The 21,704-nt window shown below is 39.2% G+C and overlaps 1 protein-coding gene across 1 annotated transcript in view; it reads right to left on the bottom strand.

Moving 5' to 3' along the window:
- The window catches only part of SLC16A14 (solute carrier family 16 member 14), a 48,437-nt gene extending 27,198 nt beyond the window's left edge, over positions 1-21,239 (bottom strand). The window contains exons 1-2 of the mRNA XM_051983368.1: positions 20,197-21,239; positions 6,921-7,194 (exon numbers count right to left, since the gene is read on the bottom strand). Of these exons, the coding sequence (XP_051839328.1) occupies positions 6,921-7,179 (259 nt within the window). The 5' untranslated portion in view covers positions 7,180-7,194; positions 20,197-21,239. The remainder of the gene's footprint in view (positions 1-6,920; positions 7,195-20,196) is intronic.
- Positions 21,240-21,704: the final 465 nt, after the last annotated feature.

Raw genomic sequence — 21,704 nt, 5'->3', positions numbered from 1 at the left:
CAAGCAAAACAAAAAAAAGTCATGTTTATTGTTTCTTAGGATGACAAACAATTTGTATTGTTCTGTGATTTAGGTCATGCTCAACTTTTTGTGCTCCCATTTGGGGTTCTCCTGGCAAAGATCCTGAAGTGTTTAGTCATTTTGTTCTCTAGATAACTTTACAGATGAGGAAATGAAGTGACTGGACCATGACAACATAATTTAGAAGTGTCTGAGGCCATATTTAAACTCAGGAAAATGAGCCTTCCTGATTCCAGACCTGATGCTCTATCCACTGCATTACCTAGCTGTTCTACAGCAACAGCCTCACATTTCTCCTTCTGAGAATTTTTCTTGGCCTCTTGGAGAGTTGTCTAACTCTATATTCCAGTAGGACCTCTTAAAACTCCCAGTAGCCTTAATTCTATGATGGGAGTTGGGGCAGGGGAAAGGTATTATATATGCATTAATCTACACAGACCTCTCTACTTGAGGCAAAATTAAGGCTCTACATAAAAATAGAATAATAACAGTGACATTTTTATTCTGCTTACTATGTGGCAGATACTAAGTGCTTTTCCTCATTTGATATATACAGCTTCACCTTGCTAATGGCTATCTTTGATGGTAATAAATTCCTGAGGGGGCTGAATCTTAAACATAATGTCAACACAGTGATGACATAGAGTTAATGGACAATTGCATTTGTTCATCCTGTTATTTTGGAGAAAATCTGGAACTAAGTAAACATTTTAAAATAAAGGTGGACATGAAGATGAGTAATGACCACATGACAAATATATCCTGAGAAACTCTGTTTCTGATAAAAACAATTAAGAGCAAAAAGATGGTAAATCTTAAAGAATTTATAAGATATAGGTTAAAAGCATTTCTGTGTCTTTCACCATGATTTTAAGTAATGGAGACCATAATTATTCTGCTATGTGAATGAAATTCTAACGAGTAGGGAAGGGTGTGGGGGGAAAGTCATGTATGTCAGCTTGCTATTAATAAGCCTTTTTAGAATTGAAAAGGCCATTTTCTTTTTTTTTTTTTTCTTTTTAACATTTCCATATTAGTCACGCTGTGAAAGAATCAGAAACAAGAAAGGAAAAAAAAAATTAAAAACCTGAAAATAGTGTGCTTTGATCTGCATTCAGCTTACATAGTTCTTTCTCTGGATGTGAATGGCATTTTTTATCACAAGTCTTTTGGGAAAAAAACAAAAAAACAAACAAAAAAGTCTTTTGGAATTGTCTTGGAACGTTGTATTGCTGAGAAGAACTAATTCTATCATAGTTGATCGTCCCACAGTATTTTCCTTCCTTCCTTCCTTCCTCCCTCCTTTCCTCCCTTCCTTCCTTTTTTCCTCCCTTCCTCTCTTTCTTTCTTTCCTTCCTATCAAAATTAAGTGACTTTACTCAGGATCACACCGGTAGTAATGATATGAGGTTAGATTTGAACTCGGGTCCTCCTGACTCCAGGACTCCAAATTGATCCAAAACTTTAGTATTTTTTGACCACTATCTAAGGGTCATTCCATCTCCATGTAGAATTCCAATATCCTCCTCCCTTCCAGTCTGCTAAAGAATACAAAGTCCCAGATGCAGATACTGGTATATTTTTTTCTTTTTCTTTTCTTTTCTTTTTCTTTTTTTTTTTTTTTTTTTTTTGCATTCTCAGCCCCTAGTAGAGTGGCTGGCACAAGGTAGATGCTCAATTCGTGCTTGTGGATTGATTAATTTATGCAGCCTCCTGACCATTCCTAGAACACAACATTCCAGCATCTCCTGACTCTGAATTTTCCCTGACTGTTCCTCTTGCTAGGGATTTTACCTCCTCATCTCCACATTTTGGCTTACTTCAGCTAAAATCTCTCCTCTTTCAATAAGCCTTTCATGGTCCCCTTAAATAATAGTGCCTTCCCAATGCAGGTTTCTTCTATCTATAGCTCCTTCCTACATAATCATTTGCCTATTTTCCTTCATTAGATTGTGAGCTCAGGGGCTGTCCTTTGCCTCTTTTTGTGTCTCCAGAGCTTAGCACTATGGGTGACAAAGTAGGAGTTTAATAAGTATTTTAAAAATTAATTCAACCCCACCCATACAGGGATTTGAAAGCATTTTTACGTTATTCTCCTTTTTAAATGTTTTCCATTCTCACTGAAAGCAGTGCTTGACGTAGGTCTGATTAGCTCAGCCCAATGGCTCCATTCACCAAAGAATGACAGAGAATTGCCTGAAATGGCAGTGATTAAATGCATCAGAAGCCATCTTGTTTACACATCAAGGCAAGAAGATTTAAGGAAGGTACTATAATACAGGGGAACAAATACAACCTGGGAAGTTGATGGAGCTGAGTTCAAACTCTACCCTGTATGACCTGTATTTATTTATTACCTGTATGACCAAAGACAAGTCCTTTATCTGTATTTATCATCTGTATGATGCAAGACAAGTCCTTTATTCTACCTGAGACTCCTTGGTAAGAGGAAACACTTAGACTAAAAGACTCTAAGACCCTTTCTAGCTAGGTGGCACAATGGCACATTGGTCTGAAGGCAGGAAATCCAGAGTTCAAGTTCAGATTCAGATACTTACCAATTGTGTGGCCCTGGCAAGCCACTTAATCCTATTTGCCTCATTCATTAAAATGGGCATAACAGCGCCTACCTCCCAGGGAGGTAAGGATAAAATAAGCAAACCTTAAAGTGCCCTAGAAACGCCAGTTGACTCCAAGATCACCTTCTTGAGTCACCCTCCAGAACTGGCAGAGGGCTTCCCAGTGTGACCCTGAAGGGATCCTGGAAGCAAGATCTGAAAGCTGAAGCCTCATCTCAGAGTTTGTTAAGAACCAGAGTTGGAATTCCTTGTGAGAAGGGACAAGAAAACATGAGTCTCTTTGTTCTGTCTTTTGTTTTGCCTTTGTACTCCTACCACGGGGCCTGGCGTGTGCCCTGCCTATTCTATCTGCTAAAGGTAAGAAATAAGGAAGTGATGAATGAGTGACCTTCCCTCAGTCCCATTCTCTCTCTGAGGATTCTAACACAGGCTTGCCAAATTGGGCAGGGAGACATTGGGATTCCACAAATTGAGAAATGGAAGTTATCATCTTGATTTTAAATATTTCAGGCCCTTGGGGCAGCTAGATAGTGCAGTGGATAGAGCACCAGCCCTGGATTCAGGAGGACCTGAATTCAAATCTGGTCTGACACTTTGACACTTCCTACCTGTGTGACCCTGAGCAAGTCACTTAACCCTAATTGCCTCAGGAAAAAAAAAAGGAAAAAGAAAAAAGAAACAAAAAAAGAAAACAAACAAATATTTCAGGCCCAAAGGCTGACTTCCCAGAATTCAGGACAAAATCAGATGCCATTCTTTCCCACTGTGCACAGAAAACCCGGCTTTGTTCATGAGTAGAGTGGACAAGAATCAGCTTAACCACTTGCAGGTGAAAGCAACTTACCAGAGCCTAGAGCAGCAGCATTTATATATTATCTGATAGAGAGGAAGTGGGCCAGCTCTAAAACAAAGGATCTGTGTTCAAATCTAGGATCTGATACTATGCTAGCTGTATAACCTGAGGAACACCCTAAATCTCTCTTTGTGATGACCTCCAAAATCCATCTGGTTGTTACATCTGTGATCCCAGGAAATAAGATTTATTCTTTACTTTAAAATCTCCATTGGCAAAATGCTTTAGGAATAACTTTCTATCTGTCGTTTACTCACTCACAAAATCACACAGTAGGAAGGGGCTTAGGAAACCCTTTCAACCAAATGGCAAATAAGCAGAATCCCAGACCCTTTCATGGTTATTTTTTCTTTTTTATTCCATGAATGGGTGGTGACTTGAACTAGCTCTGACACTGTTGTCTCGGGTGCCCAGACTCAGAGCACCAAATCACTGTATGGTACAGTGAGTTCTGGCTCTGGTGTCAGAAGTCCTGGGTTCAATGGCGATTCTGATGCTGGTTATCTATTATAACAACAACTGGAATTTATATAGCACTTTAAGGTTTGCAAAATTTTATCCATATAATTTCATTTTATCCTCCCAACGATCCTATAAAGAAGATGCTATCCATTTCCACTCCTTCGGTTTTTGTCCACTTGCATTTTTGATTTCCTTCTCAGGTTATTTTTACCTTATTTCTAAGTCCAATTTTTCTTGTGCAGCAAAATAACTGTATGGATACGTATACGTATATTGTGTTTAACATATACTTTAACATATTTAACATGCATTGGTCAACCTGCTATCTAGGGGAGGGAATAGGGGGAAGGAGGGGAAAAGTTGAAACAGAAGGTTTTGCAAGGGTCAATGCTGAAAAATTACCCATGCATATATCTTGTAAATAAAAAGCTATAAATTTGGAACTATGCTCAAAAAGTTATCAAACTGTGCATACCCTTTAATCCAGCAGTGCTACTACTGGGCTTATACCCCAAAGAGATACAAGGGAAAGGGAACCTGTATGTGCCAAAATGTTTGTGGCAGCCCTGTTTGTAGTGGCTAGAAGCCGGAAAATGAATGGATGCCCATCAATTGGGGAATGGTTGGGTAAATTGTGGTATATGAACGTTATGGAATATTATTGTTCTGTAAGAATGACCAGCAGGATGAATACAGAGAGACTTGGAGAGACTTACATGAACTGATGCTGAGTGAAATAAGCAGAACCAGGAGATCATTATACACTTCAACAACAATACTGTATGAGGATGTATTCTGATGGAAGTGGATTTCTTTGACAAAGAGAAGATCTAGCTCAGTTTCAATTGATCAATGATGGACAGAAGCAGCTACACCCAAAGAAAGAACACTGGGAAATGAAATGTAAACTACTTGCATTTTTGTTTTTCTTCCCAGTTTATTTTTACCTTCTGAATCCAATTTTTCCTGTGCTACAAGAGAACTGTTCAGTTCTGCACACATATATTGTATCTAGGACACATTGTGACATATTTAACTTGTATAGGACTGCTTGCCATCTGGGGGAGGAGGTGAAGGGAGGGAGGGGAAACGACGGAACAGAAGTGAGTGCAAGGGATAATGTTGTAAAAAAAAATTACCCAGGCATAGGCTCTGTCAATAAAAAGTTATAATAAAAAAAAAGCTATTAAAAAAAAAGAAGATACTATCCTTCCTATTTTATAGATGAGGAAACTGAGCAGACAGAAGTTATGTGACTGATCCAGGGTCACACAGCTAGGAATTTTCTGAGACTGAAATTAAACTCATATTTTTTAAGTCCAAAGAGTCACCTCAATATAAATCACAAAGTCCTTGCGTCTCTATTTTCTCATTTGATTTCATGATCTTCTAGCTCTAGAACTATGAAAAATGCTCTGCTAACATCTAGATAAAATCAGCATGTTATTAAAGATAATTAAGTTACTTTACAGAATCATAGATTTTTTTGAACTGGATGAAATCTTAGAGATTATCTGGCTCAATTGACATTACAAAAATAACTGGAAAAATGAAACAATTTCTTTAGACATAATTTAAAGTTACTACATATAAATATTTTTTTTTAAATTAGGCTTTCAAAATTGTTTTTTTTAATATCTGGAATTGAATGGAAACAACAATAACGTTTGTTAATAGTAAAATAACAATATTTTTCAGGCCATCCAGGATGGCCAGATATTAGGAATAAGGGCCACTATCTGGAGTACCCTCTCCCTCTTTCCTTGCCTGTTCTTGGTCCTAGAGTTGTTGAGACCTAATCTGGGCTGCTTGATTTGTTCCTGACATTGGGAGTCATTAGCTATTCGTTTCTGGAAAGCAGAGGACCATCAAGATTTACATTAGCTATAACACTATATCTTAAGATCTTCAATCTTTGCTATCTTCCCTCTCCCCGTGGCCTCCATGATCTCCTTGCCTTCTCCTCCCCAACCACTCCACTGAAGCTACCCTGGCCATCACCCTGACAGGTCTGCTCTTACCTGAATTTTCTTTCCTCTATTATTTCTACCAATTAGAATGTGAGCTTTCAGGAGCAGGGACTATTTATTTTTTCTATTTATATCCCCAGGGCTATGCTTTCTATAATACTTCTTAATAAGTGCATTCATGCATTCACAGAAAAACACCTTGGAGCACTGGAGATGGGAAGACTCAAATCCTTGAGACACACACAAGTGAGAATGGGCAAGTCATTTAGCCTCAGTTACTCTGTCTGTAAGATCAGGACAATGATATCTGAGAGACTTACCTCACAGAGTTGTGAGGCTGAAATCAGACAACAGATATGGGAAGGGGGCGGAGATGGGGTGGGGGAAGTAGTATATAGTTCAGCCAGAATGGGTCTTACTTATTGTTTTTGATGAAACATCCATATGGGGGGAAACACGTCCGTCCTCAAAAACTTCAGACCATAGTGATTATTCCTTTTTTCTAGCCCTTTTTCAAGTTAGCTTGTACTACCCACTCAAGCCCTTGATTTATTTCCTTATTTTGTTCCTCAGTTGTTTAACTCAGTTTAACTTGGCTTTTCAATGAGAGCCAATGACAAGAACTATATTTATTTTTTACACTTTTAGTTTCCCTCGTGGTGCCCAAAACAGTGTTGGGTACATAATAGGCTCTTAGTTAAGTCAGTTGGTATGTGGCTGGTGCATAATTTGCACATCACAGGAATACACCTACAACAACTACTTTCAATCCTTTTCTCTAACTCTTCTGATAATAGAAGATAGAATGCTTAACCTGGAAACAGGAAAACCCATCTGGTTTCAGATATTTGCTAGGTGTCTGACTCTGGGAAAGTAACTTTACACTGTCTGCCTCAGTTTCCTCATCTGTAAAATGAGCTGGAGAAGAAAATGGAGTTAGGAAACTAGTAAGGCATAAGAAACTGTCAAGAGGGAAAGGAGAATTTCCATGTTATGTCTACTTATCTAGTGTCTTTGGGACCCTGTCAGACATACCGACGATGAGGGTGATCCCCATGCTGAGGGAGCTGACCCAGGCAGTCAGGCCTCGACTTTGATTGAATTCTTCAAGCCATTCCATGTTCAGCACCCCTAGTGCCATCTGGGACCCCATGATGAGTACGTGAACCATAAAAGAGGAAAGGACAATCATCCAAGCCCATCCGCCATCGATGTTGGGGTTTGGGTTATGTGCCTTCTTTTCTCTTGGTTCGTCTTCAAAATCATACCCAATATCTTCATGACTGGTGTACATTTTTTCTACAATATTCTGAAAAACAAACCACAAAATTATTTCATTAATCACAACAAAGAAAAATGCTTTAATTTTCTCTTTCAATCTCCATGAAAAATTTGCCATCTTTCCAGAACTCTGAGCCCTTTATCTTAGAAAGGAAGTAGGGGATGGTGGATAGCCCAATAAGAGATAGGTCCGTAAATTTTGATGCAAAAAAGTCTGGATTAAAATCCTCACTTAGACATCGTGTGACCCTGAGGAAATCATTTAATCTCTCTACCCTCATTTCTTTACTTGTCAAGTCACTATACTCACCTCACAGAGTTGTTGGAAGGATTAAGTAAGAGTATATATGTAAAGTGGTTTATAGACCCCAAAATATTACACAATGAGAGCAATGATTTATCCTGTCAAAACAACAATGCCCAAACTCGGAGGATTTATGGGTATTCCCCAAACTGCACTCATATAGACACAGACATTCATTCACAAAGCAGAGTCACACAATGTAGGGATAAGTACCTTGAACCTCACTTCAGAATTCCCAGTTCAGTTCAAAAACACTTTCCAGAAAAAAGCTGCTGTATGATCAACTAGAACTGCTTTTTCTGAAGGGTATAGGAGTTTGAGAGTAGAAGTCAAGGTGACCCTCTTGGAGAAATGGAGTGCTCTTCTTTTCTAATACATGTTCTCTGGGAGGAGATTGCTTGGGGAGCTTCTGGAGGCAGCCTTAGTTTCAATTCAAAGTAATAATCACCTCAATTGCAGCTAGCTGTTAAAAGTTCAGTCCTTTATTGTCTCTTCCAAAATAGCCCAATTAGCTTTCTTAGAAGCCTCTCTCCTGGTTCCAAGAGCTCCTGTTGCCAGTCCTTTGCCTCTTCCATATTCAGCTTCTCTTCTTCCGAATCCCCTGTTCTGCCCAACTGCAGTCTCTGGCTTCTCAATCTCCTCAACTGACTCCTGAGGCTCCAAGAGCTTCTTATATATGATCTCTTAAAGATGTGAACTCAAAGGTTGACTCCTCCTCTGAGAGAGTGGGATTATGGGTTCCTGATTTGTGAATCTCCCAATTAAATCCTGACTTGTGAATCTTGAATGCTAATGTGTGCATTCTTAACTCTTAAAGGTGTGAACTTAAGTACATAAGCATTGTTTCTATCAATTCCAGCGAGTTAGCTACTAAGCCCTGATAGCTTTGGAGGGGAAAATGAAGAAGGTGACCTTGCACAGCCTCCCCCACTTAAATTCAATTTACTTGAATGTAATGTCAGCACCTCCCCAATATCATGGTTCTCTTTGAGAACAAAGGACAAGCAACAGCAGCTATTATTTCCTTCCAATTCTTTGCCACCACCAAGAGAACTGCTATAAATATTTTTGTACACATCTTTTTTTTTTAATCTCTTTGGGATACTGACTTAGTAGTGGTACTCCTTCCTCAAAGGGTATGGATAGTCTTATAACCTTTTGGGCATTGTTCCAAATTGTTTTTTAGAATGGTTGAATATAGTATACAATCTCATGAACAAGATTTTCAATTTTCCCACATCCCCTCCAACACTTGTCATTTTCTTTTTCTGTCATATTAGTCAATCTGGTCAGAAAGAAGAGGAATTGATAGAAGGGAGGGCATATTTGGGGAGATAAAAGTCAGAAACAAAATACTTTTGAGAATGGACATTGTAAAAGGAGAGAGGTTGATAAACAAGGAAAATGGGATAGATGGAAACACAAAAATGGTAATAAATTTTTACAGCAAGTTCTTCTGACAAAGATGTCATTGCTTAAATACATAGAAAACTGAGTCAAATGTACACAAATTACAGCCATTCTTCAACTGATAAATGATGAAAGAATACGAACAAGCAATTTTCCAACAAAATAATCAAAACTATCTATAGTCACATAAAAATGCTCTCTCTCTCTCTCTCTCTCTCTCTCTCTCTCTCTATATATATATATATATATATAGTTGAGACAATTGGAGTTAAGTGACTTGCCCAGGGTCACACAGCTAGGAAGTGGTAAGACCACATTTGAACTCAGATCTTTCTGACTTTAGGGCTGGTGTTCTATCCACTGTGCCACCTAGCTGCCCCTAAATCATTTTTAATAAGAGAAATGCACATTAAAACAACTCCGAGCTACCACCACAAATCTATGAGATGCTCTCAGAAAAACCTGGAAAGATTAACATGAACTAATACAAAGTGAAGAGAGCAGAACCAGGAGAATATTGCACACTATAACCCCAAAGAGCTATAAAATAGCTCTTTGGGATACAGACCTATTTGATGCTTGATCAAAGGGTATGCAGACTCATATCCAAGTATGGACAATGCAACAGAGTCCTGCTCCAGGGCCAGCCAAGGGACTCTATTGTCCATCCCCTTTTACCATCTATCTGTGGATGGAGAACTCCAGAAACCACCATCGCTGTCATTGTTTCACTCCTAGGACTGCTGGGACGCCGTCTGCACCGTCTTATTGTGTGGGGATTTGCACTCCACTCTCCCTCTGGTTCAGCCAAACTTCCCTGCTGAACTTCCAAGTTGCCTTGAGCTTAAAATTGTTTCACTCAGTCCTTTTGTAGGTTTTGCCCCTCTAGAATTTGGTTTGAGGCATCATTTAAAGATATGTGGAGAGGACTGGCAGAAGGCTCAGGTGAGTTCCTATCTTTTTTCTGCATCTTGGCTCTGCCTCTTGAAAACTGGCTCTTCAGAAGTGAATTCTTGGTTGGATTTTTTTGTTATTTGGATTGGTGTTGATAGGAATAGGGACATGGGGACAAGATCAAAAATAGAGGCTGAAGAACCTAATCTTTGCTCCATTTCTTGAAACGTTCACGCCTTTAAATACTTTAAAAGGCAGATAAAAAAATCAATCTGCACACACAAGAGTCTTTAAAAAACTAAGAGGAAAAAGGTAAACCTAAGAGATGAGCCAGATTGAATCAGAGGACCAATAGTACTAAGTAAAGACAAAAATAAGATCAGGAGTGAGCTTCAGTAAAGAAGGAAGAGGTCAAGAAAGGCTGTTCGTTTCTATAGGCATCTCAGAGCAGAGGCTTGAACTGAAGCTACCAATTATATCAATCTCTTGAAGGACTGAAGGAAGTTCCAAGAAAAGATTTGCCCTTCCCCTAATTTCCCCTGTCCATTAATAGACAACAAAACATAATCTGCTCACTTTTTACGCCAACATTTTATCTCCATCTAAAAAAATCCAGAAGTTAGCTAATCTTGCCTAATTTTTGTGAATTTTCCTATGAAAATAATGCTTCACTCCTAACATTTTGTATAATATTGATCCATAAAAGCATCAAAAGGACCTGAGGAGTCATTATATAGAGCCTATTAAAAATGTGATCTAATTTTAATTATCAGATATGGATGACTAAATCCCCAAAGAAAAATGGCATAAGGAGGAGAGGACAGTGAAGAGCCCCAGCTGGCCACCTACATTATCCACAGAGACATTATACAACCACTAGTATGACACAAATGAGAATATAAAATGGCCTGCAGTACCTACATAAGCACAGGGGAAATGGGGTAGAAAGCAAAATTTGTGGATTGCCCATATATGTTATCTGTCCATATACATGCTGGTACCTTGGGCAGTGAACAACAAGATGACCTATTACTAAGAAGGAGTTAACTTTATTTTGCATGTATTATATCTAGGTTGGGAATAAAACCAGCTCATACTGGCTTAGGAAAGTCAGTTGTTAAATTTTAAGTGTAAATATTTATACCTTAAGAATCAACAAAAGATTCAAGTTGGGGTGTGATTAACTATTTTATCGTTTATCTGGATTTAAGAAAATGATAGGAAAAATGTTAATAATGCAGATTTAACTTTAAAGTATGTTCTGTATACACTTTCCCCCTCTCCCCTGCTCAGAGAGCCAGGTGTTAAACATCTATCAGCATATCCCTACATGGACACTTTTAACTATCTGGTGAAGTCCATGGACTCTATCAGAATTATGTTTTTAATGAATAAATTTTTTTTAAAAAGCCAGAATTCCAAAGAAAGTCAATTATATTGCAAAGTAGTTATCAAAATACATCTTTTAAAAGTCCATGGACCCAAGATTCTTCCTATAGTAGATGAAATGAATATCAGCACTAATATTTTTAATGTATATGAAACAAGAAGGCAAATGAAAGCCATGATTAGGGTAAGAATGGCCTACTGATTCTCCTTAGAGAGGAAAATAAAGGAACTAGAAGAGTTTATTGTATTAATCAATCAATTAATGCTAATGGCATTAAGATAATTAAATTTTCCAACATAATTTCCTCCTTTTTGTCAACATTCTACCCCCTATAGAGAAATCATTATATTCAGGCTCCATTCCTCTGATTGGTCCCTCACTCTGCCTAGACCATCATATTTTAGGGGCCCCAACCATGCTTCAGTTTACTCTCTGAATTTGAAAATACTTTCTTCTCTTAGGAAGCTGGAGGATCCCCTCCATTGTTCCATTCTTTTCCAACTCCCCATTATATTGCCTTTTTCCATTTAAATGTAAGCTCTTTGAGAATAGACTCTCTTAATTGCTTGTATTTGTATTCCCAGATCTTTACCCTATATCTAGTATATAGCACTTAATAAATGTTTTGTCTATTATCTATTTTTCTATCTATAATTTCATAGAACATCTGGCAATCTTATGATTCAAAATAATTAATGACCATTTGTAAAAAACATGGCCTTGAAGATAATTGCAACTTAACATGAAACATCTGTTGCAAATGATGAAGAAGTAGAGGAATATTATGAAGAACTTGAGAAACTCTCCTCTCAATCAAATTAAGACATACTTTATTCCTCGGTGATTTAAATGCAGTGGTGGCCATGAGAGGGTGAAAAATATGTTGGAAAATATGACTGAGAAGTAAGAAACATGGGGCAGCTGGATGGCATAGTGGATAGAACACCAGCCCTGAAGTCAGGACCTGAGTTCAAATTTGGCCTCAGACCCTTAATACTTCCTGGCTGTGTGACCCAGGGCAAGTCACTGAACCCCTACTGCCTCAGCAAAAAAAAAAAAAAAAAAAAAAAAAGAAGTAAGAAACAAAAACCAAAGGCTTGTGGATTATATGAAGTTTCATGTTCAGTATATGATGAAAAATGTCATCAAGAAGAAAATTTGAAGGCATTAGCATGGTGAGCACCAATTTACATCACAAAAATGTACATTCTATTTAAATAAGGAACAACTAGTTACCCATGTGGGAGAGTTGTTTCAAAACAAACTACCCACATACAGTCAGATCACCAGCCTTTTATAGAAAAAATATCAAAATATCAAAAGAGATGAGAGAATAGATGTCAGAGAGACAAGACAAGCAAGCCCAACCTGTCTGGGTAGTTAGGGGGCACAGGACAGCTGGGTGGTGCAGTGGATAGCATTCAGGGCTATTAGGATTAGGAAGACATGAATTCAAATCCTGTCTCAAGACACTTACTAGCTATGTGACTTTGGACAAATCGTTTAATCTTATTTGCTTCAGTTTCCTTATTTATAAAATGAACTGGAGAAGAAAATGGAAAATTATTTCAGTATCTTTGCCAAGAAATAGGGTTATGAAGAATAGGACATGACTGAACAAAACCCCACCTATTCTATTTAAATAACCCATTAAATTCTCCCATATGAAATGGATAAAAACACAGATAGTAGAAGTTTAACTGATGTATGTCAAAGATGAAACAACAGATCCTAAAAGCCACCTCAACCAGGAAATGTTTGACCTACTCATCAAGGAGAGGTATATTGTAGCCAATAGTGATATTAGTTTGGAACATAAATTAATTTGTAAATTCTTATATAAGAATATGGTGGAAGATTATGAGCAAGAAAGCCTTGTGAAAAAACAAGAAGAAATAGAAGGAAAAACAAATCTAAAGAAAGTCTGGTGAGAGATTCAACTGATTGTCCTGAAGGCAATCAAGGATGAATTGGTAATGGATAAGGAATATAAATTCCTTTATTTTATCACAGGGAAATCTCCATTAATCACAGGGAAAACATCACATTCATATTTTGTCAACACAGATTACAGTGGGTTCTTGTGAGGAAGAAGAAACAATACCAGAGAAAATAGAGTTGAGAAGAAAAGCTGGATTAGGCCAAAGATACCCTCCAAAATAGTTACAGGCTAAAGTTAACACAATTTTTGAAAGCCTTCTGACAGATCAGTTTTTTGATATTTTAATGAAAAGAGGATACCAAACATTTGAGAGAAAATCTTGAGTCTTATTGTTATTAAGAAACAAACAGGCAACCAATAAAATATCAGTACTGATCAAGTCATACACCTACTTTCCTTTCCTTACTAAGTTTTTATATAGAGAATTTATGTAAGTATTCTATGAAGGAATGAAAAGGAACCAGGGAGGCTTTATAAAACATCATTCTTCAGTACAGGCACAACATTCACAGAAATATGTAGGCAATATATGATCCCACCATGTTTATTATTTGTTGACTATTAACAAAAACCCAACAAAATATCCTATGCATACGTCAAAACTACACAAGGTTCTTTAAAAGAGATAACAATAGAAAATTTATCCAATGACCCTCTTTGTATCAAGTGAGGCATAAAACAGAGATTTTTGCTCAACAAACACAATTGCTAATCTTACGAGGGATGTTCAGTGCAAAGTCCAAATGTGGATCCTTAGAGATGAAAGGTCTTTCGACATTTCTGTTTGCAGATGATGAACACTGGACTCTCTTAAACAAGAATCATAACCAAAAGAGTCTGGCTTAAGTATCTACATTGGAAAATCTATATCTAGAAAATTGTCTAGAATATGACAGATTGTTAGATGAACAACCCATAAATCCATTGGTAACCAGACCTCAGATAGATATTATAGGTGAACAGTGGACTGACCCCAGAGTTGCACAGAAAGGGAGCTGAGTGATATTTGGGAATTTTTACAGTGCTCTTAATGATTCAGTATTCTTCTACTAATAATGGGATATTTGGGATTTTGATTGCATCTCCCATGAAGGGTCTTGGCGATAAATAATGAATTGAGACGGTGGTGGGGTGGAGTCAGCCCTGTGATACATGAGAGAATTGAAATACTTCTGTCTCCTAGCAACAAAATGACAAGACATCCAAAGGGCATTGGAGTATGTATTTCAAACAAGTAAATGTAGATGATTTTTGTGGAAATATGTATAGAGGAATTGAATATGTTTAATATATATTGGGTCACTAGCTGACTGGGGGAGGGTGTGGGAGGAAGGGAGGGAAAAAATTAGAATACAGGGTTTTGTAGCAGTGAATGTCAAAAATTACCCATGCATATATTTTGAAAATAAAAAGCTTTAATTTTTTTTAAAAGTACATGTAGAGAAAAATTTATGTTTCAAAAATAAATGACTGGAAATGAAGGTGGTCCAGGGATGTTGCAAGATCCAGTGATAACTAATGGACAGTCTACATGTTCCAGTATGTTTAACACACAATGTTCAGAAATCTAGAAGAAGCTCTACCCCCAACCCAATATATTGGTATAGATCACTTATGGCATATTTGTAGGGAGATGTGGATATTTGTATGTGTAAACTGTAGTCCAGGACCTTATATAGACCACATCCAATCAGAGGTTCAGACCCTCTAAAGGTTCTTTTTTGGCTTGCCTCACCCAACTCAGAGTTTATGCAGGAAAATATCTAAATATAGTTTATTGTTAGGTCTCCACAAAGGTGAAATAAAGGGTCATTAATTCTCATACAACAACTCAAGGTGACACTGTATATTAAGTACAGGACAAGCTCTATTCCATTCCATGGACAACACAGAAATAACATAGTCTTCTTAGTAGCTAATAAATATTCTATAAAATCATTCTTCCCTCTCCAGTGAGTTTTTCTCTTCCACTTCATCTTTTATTCCCTACCATACAGTTTTGCAGATACATAGTCATTCTGTAGTTTAAATCAAATCTTAAACTGGGTTGTGATCCTGTATGGTGTCATGTAATTGAATGTGTGTGTGTGTGTGTGGGGGGATTACAAAAAATTTGACAACAGTAAAAGATATCAAATATTCTGTCAAGATTAAATCTTTATGTAAAAATAAACATCCACTTCATTAGCAGACAAATTTGCTTTTATCTTCAATAAATGATAAAATTATATATACCAAAGAATTGTTTTAAAATAAATTTCTTTATGATTTATTATGGGTAAATGATTATCAATTTACCTATTTTATATTTTTATATTGGGGTTATATAAAAATTTCTTGGGAGAAAATAGGTCACTAGTGGAAAAAAAATTTAAGAAGCTCTTGTTTAAATGATGTTCAAAAGGAAAAAAAAATAGGGTTGCCAGAAGACAACCCCCTTCCCATTGAACCTGAAACATTCCAACCCCATTGCTTTCACCTTTCCACTGAAATGAGGAAATATTGTATTATTTTGCTGGTGGGTAAATTCATCTGATATAGTGGAAATTATTTTGTGTTTCTTTTGTACACATGTTGCATTTACTTATTTCAGTACATGCTGTTGTCCCTCTCCCTACCCTGTAAAATGTAAGCTTCTTTATGGTAAGTACTGTTTGTTTCTCTCTTTATATCTCCAAGACCTAGTACAATGTCTAACACAAAGCAGGTACTTAGTAAACACAAATTGATTAAAATTGAATAAATTGATCAGGGAACTTCACTGATTAATCTCCTACACATATATTGTCTTAAAAGTATAAGTGATAATTTGTATTATTAGAAGATATGTTTGTGTGATGAAATCACAGATCTGTGGAAGTTCTGCTGTTTATATCCTCCTTAAGTACATAGCCCATCACTCTGAGCTTTGGAGGACCAGGTTCTCATGAATTCATCTTCTTATTTGTCACATTGTCTAACTAACACAAGGCCTTGCTCATACTGTATTCAAAAATGTTGAACACACGATACATTTTAACTAGACCTTCTTTTCCAGTAAAAGTTGCTTCAGAGAAAAGAGAACCCTGAAATGTGATTTGTGGTAGGCAAATACAAGCAAACTTTTAAAGGGCTACCAGTAAGACAGCCTTCCCTTGGGGATTGGAGATGCACTTGAATGTAATATTTATCTTTAAAGAACAAGTATTATTTACTGTGTCATTGTTAGTTTTTCTTGTAGTCACTTCAAAAATGTGTGACGTATTATTTGCCACAAACAGCTGAAAAGCAAGAATAATTTAAAATCTCATCTTTAGTGTAATGATTTTAGTGCAATTAGTGTAATTAGCTATTAATGAGCTTTTGAGTAGAATTTGATCTGATTCAAGAAACAATATTAAGAACTACCCAATAACTGAATATGGATCACAGCATAGTATTTTCACCTTTTTTGTTGTTTCCTTGTTTTTTTTTTTCCCCAGTTTTTCCCTTTTTGATCTGATTTTTCTTGTCCAGCATGATAAATATTGGACTTGTATAGAAGAATTGCACATGTTTAACTTATATTGGATTGCTTGCTTCTAGGGGAGGAGAGTGGGGAGAAAGGAGGGAAAAAAATTTAGAACACAATGTTTTGCAAGGGTTACATGTATTTTGAAAATAAAAAGCTATTATTAGGAAAAGAACTGCTGAATATAAATTAAAGTGAATATTAAAGACGATTATCTTAAGTTTTTCTCTATTTCAGTCCATCCTTTACTTAACTTTCAAAGTAAGAATCCAAAAACTCAGATATGACCATGTCACACCCTATTCAATAATCTCTAGTGGTTTATTACCTCCAGGATCAAATATAAAATCCTCTGTTTAGTTTTTAAAGCCCTTCATTACCTTTTTACTCTCTATCCTTGACTCCCCATCACATCCTCCATTATCCAGGGATATGCTCATTTCTACCTGTTTTTCACACAGGACACCATCTTCAGATTTTGTTTCCTGTGTTGGGTGTCCCCCATGCCTGTAACTGGTTCCCTCCTCAACTCTGTCCCTAGATTTCTTAGGCTTCCTTCATTTCCTGTTTATATATGATCTTCCCCATTAAATTGTGAGCACTTTAAAAGCAGTGTCAACAGGCAATCATGTGAAGACTAGGTTTATTGCAAGAGAAATAAACATATATTTCAAAAACAGAAGTTCAGGGCACCTGGTAAGAGCCTTTAACTGCAGGGACTGTATTTTTCCTTCCTTTCTATCCTCAGAGCACAGTGCCTCCCATAGAATAAGCACTTAATAAATTCTTGCTGACTTGCATATAAAACACAATTAGAATCTGCTCTTTCTCTGGTTAAATTTCTTTTTTTTTTCTTCTTTCTTCAAAACTACTCTCTTCAAACCCAAATTTCCTTATACATGGCCAAAAAAAAAAAAAAAAAAAAGGCAACATGTTCAAGCCATTAGAAAATTATCATTAGCTCAGCTTATCTAATATACTCACAGTTAGTGATGAATGGGCTGCAGAACATGCAGAACAATATATCCTACTCTAGAACATCAGAATCCAAAATTTTAATGTCTTTTTTTGCTCAAGTTTTTTTTCTAAGAGTAAAGTCACAAGTAAAACAATCACCTGTTTTTTACTTGTCTACTTCTCTTTGGTTAAAATCCTGATGTTCTAGTTTTAAGTGAAGAGAAAAATTGGAATCTATTAAATTGAAAACTACAAATGTAGTCATCTCATGAGGAGATTGCTAAAACTGTGATGGGAATAGTAGCATATGCTCTATAACTAGTCTTTTAACCTATGCACATATGATGGCTATTTGCATTTAAACAACTTTTTCTATAAAGAAAGAAAAGAAAAAAGGAAGGAAGGAGGGAGAAAAGGAAAGAAGAAGAATAAAAGGAAGAAAAAATGAAGTTATTTATTAATCTACTATGTGCTAAACATTGTGCTAAGCCCTTCACAAAATATCTCACTTGATCCTCACAATCCTGAGAGAACAATATCTTAAAGAATTTAAGACTATAATTTCAACTGGATGATTTTGCTCTAAAAAACGGAGTTATATACCATATAGGAAAAGATTATATAAGTTTGATAAAGGCCAGTCAGCTTGTTTTCTTTCAATATAAGGGAGAATCCAGGAAGTCTTGACTACTTTGCCTTAGATTTTTTTCCCCCAGTGCCACTCAATATACATTTATTAAGTTTCTATTATGTACCAGGTACTGTGCTGTGTAGTGGGGATATAAAGAAAGGCAAAAGACAGCCCCTGCCTTGAGAAGCTCACAGTCTCAGAAGAGAGGAACACAATTAGGTAAAAAGAAGCCATGTGAAGATTGAATTTGAGGTAATCCACTGAGGGAAGGCACCAGCATGAAGAGGGATCAAGAAAGCCTTCCTGTAGAGGACAGAAATTTTAGCTGGCACTTGAAGGAAACCAGCAGGTGGGCATAAAAAGGGAATTCCAGGCGTGGGAGAAATTCACAGCCAGTGAAAATGCCTGAAGTTGAGAGATAAAGGGTTTTGTGTGAAAAACCGCAAGGAGGCCAGTGTGGCTGGATTGCAAAAAATTGGTTCAGTGATAAAGTAAAATCGCCCTGTGATGCAATGAACATGAGTAAACATTAATTGCCCGAGGCTTAGTGGCTCAGGAGAGAGGCAGTCTGATGTAAGGGAAAGAGCACTGTAGCCCGGGTCTGAGCGATCAGGGCCAGAGTTCTGCCGATTATCCCTCGTGTGCCTTCACTCCTCTGGCTCCACACCTTTAAATGGAGAGGTTGGACTCTGTGGTCCCTCAGAGCTCTACATTCACGATCCCAGGAAGAAGCGAAGGCAAAGTAAGTGCCCCCTTTTGGAGTTGTCGCCCTGCGCCGGACAGATGATTAAGGGGCATTTGTCCCATATTCGTTCTTGCATTAGAGACCGAGATGCGGGATTTGAAACGCAGAGGCACCTGGATATCAGCGCAGCCGAGGAAGCGGCGGCAGCAGTAGCTCCAGCCCAATTGTTTGATGCAGGGATGGATGAAGGGATGCAGAGATGGAGGGATGGAGAGGGAGGGATGGGTCGTGGATCCGCCTCCGGGCCCAGACCGCTGCTGTCTCTCAGCACGTGCTGCCCCGGAGCCTATCCGGATAACGAGGGCGGGCCAGAGGCGCCCGGGGGACTCCACCCTAGGGCCCCCTCGCAGTCCAGGGATCCCCATTGGTTCTGTACTATGTGCCCTTCCCTTCCTCTCTCTTTCAGACCCCCAAATCAGTATCTTCGGGTTTTAAGATTGGACAGCACCAAAAGCTAGCTCCTCTGCCCGGAGTCCCAAGCCGTGGCAGCTCGGGAGCTTAATGGGCTGTCTTCCCAAGGCCCATCTCCCTGTTCTACCTCAGAACCCTGGTCCCCTCGGGAAACTGAGGCACTTGCAGTTCCCAGCCAGTTTGCTCTGGGAGACGTCGCCTTCCCATTCCCCTCACAGCTCCCGCCTTCCGCTCCTCCCCTGGCCCCATAAATAGCTACATCTTGTTTGTCCCTCAGTAACCAGAACCCGCTCGGTCTCAGCTGGCTCTCACCCCTGAGCTGGGCCTGGGGCTGGAACTCGCTGGGTGTGGGGCTAGCTGAGCCCAGCGAGGTGGGGTGGGAATGCGCAGCCTTGATGAGGGGCAACCCGGGACGCGGAGCGAGGACGATGAGGCCGGGAGCTTGTCGCCGGCTTTCCTCGGGTTGTAGGGGGCACACACATCCTCTCCTTCCGTCCATCTGTCCGTTCCTCGCTCCTTCTCCCCTCCCCCGCCCCTCTCTTCCGCTAGCAGAACAGACAATGACCGACAGTTACCCCAAGCTGCAGAAGAAAGCTCCCCCCCACCTTGCTCTCAGGCTAGGGAGGGTACTCACACTTTCCCCACCTCCCTCCAGTGCATCCGTTCTTTTCCCTACTTCTTCCTCTTTTTCTTCCTCCTCCTCCTGCTCTTCTTCCTCCTTCAATCCCCCCTCCCCCATCTCCGGCAGCCCCTCTGCAGCCACTCACAGAAGGACCCGGGTGGTCCCGGCTGCGAGTACTCACTGCAGCTGGGCCCCCATCCCCAGGAGCAGTCCTGGAGCCCCGGGCTCACTTACCGCTCCCGGCCAGCCCGGGGTCAGCTGCTTCACAGGGCACTAGTCCTGGGCTCCCCAGCTCCTCGCTGTTGCCCCCGGAGCCCCCGAACGCCGAATCTGGTAGTAGTGGAGCCTCTCATCCTGGAGCTGCGGTGCTCCGGCCCTCCAGCTCCGCTTGGCCACAGCCCCAGGCCGGTCCCTTAGCAGGTGGAGGTGATCCCCGCCTCCCTCAGCCCTTTGCCCAGCGGAGCCGGGGGGATCGGGGGCTCTTGGGTAAGAGCTGAGCGTCCAGCCTGTGCAAGCTCAAGGCTCCACAGCCTTTCATTCCTATACCGGCTAATTCTGGTTTGGCAAGGAAAATGTTGCAGTCACCTCACATGCACACTCTTGTGGCCGGTTGAAGTTTATAGCTCGGACTGGGGCTGGGCTGTCATCCTGCGAACTAGTCCCTGACCGAGCAGCGTCTACCTGGTTCTAGCTGCAAGTGCGGGGCTGTTCATCCGAAATGACTGCTAGGGCGGGGCAGCAAAGGACGAACCCGAATTGTCGACGGCCCAGTTTGCTTATAAAAAGGAAGAAAAGGTCCTTGGAAGTATACCTTTTCAGGAGGAGGACTGGGGCAAGCTTCTCTTTGCCTCTCCCTAGCCTATGTCCCCTCCTCTCAGAGAGGTGGCTGTCCCTATTGGCTCGGGGTGGCAGAGTGAATAGGGGGTTGGAAGATAGACTAGACTAGACTAGAATCTGGAAGTATAGAAACAGAATTCTCAGATGATTAACTGTGACGCTGGGGCAAGCCATTTAATCCCTCTCAGCCTCAGTTTCTTCATGTGTAAAAGGTAATAGTAATAATGCCTGTTTCATAGGAGTGTTCAATTAAGTGAGAGACCGTGAAAAGGGCTCCGCAAACCTTAAAGCAATATGTGAATGCTAGCTGTTATTATTTGTTAATTCCTTAAGGTCCCATACCACAGTTTATAAACTTTGTATCCTATCTTCTCACTGCCCCAGCACAAAGCCTTATTTAACCCCTCTCCCTAAGAATCCCTGGCTCCCTTGTCAGCTCAGTTCAACTTCCTGACTTTGTCATGCCCCAAATTACTGCTATTTACTCTTTATTTTTTATCTACTTATTGTGTACATCCTGTCTTCTTCCTTACCCAATTTAAACTTTTGATGGCAAAATCCTTTTGTTTGTTTGTTTGCTTTTGTATCTTCTTGGCAAATAATAGGGTTAGAGATTCGACCTATGATTTCATTGCTATAAGGAACATTTTGGGGAGGAAATTTTCTCCACCAATGCAGGTCATCACCTTCTCTACAATTTATATTCCCTTTCCAGAGAAATTAAGTGATTTTGCCCAAGGTCACAAAAGTTGTATAAATGTGAGAAATGGGTTTTTTTGGGTCAACAGACATCTCTCCCTATGCTATTCCACCGTTGCCTGTCAGGCACAGAGTAGGCATTTTAATAAATGCTTGTTGATTGACCAATTGCTTGGTAGTAGTTTTTAACAACTATTTCTTCAGCA

The sequence above is a fragment of the Antechinus flavipes genome, chromosome 3 (genome assembly GCF_016432865.1).
Source record: "Antechinus flavipes isolate AdamAnt ecotype Samford, QLD, Australia chromosome 3, AdamAnt_v2, whole genome shotgun sequence".
Lineage (NCBI taxonomy): Eukaryota > Metazoa > Chordata > Mammalia > Dasyuromorphia > Dasyuridae > Antechinus > Antechinus flavipes.
The sequence above is the reverse complement of the archived record's forward strand: the minus strand, read 5'-3'. Positions and strand labels throughout refer to the sequence as shown.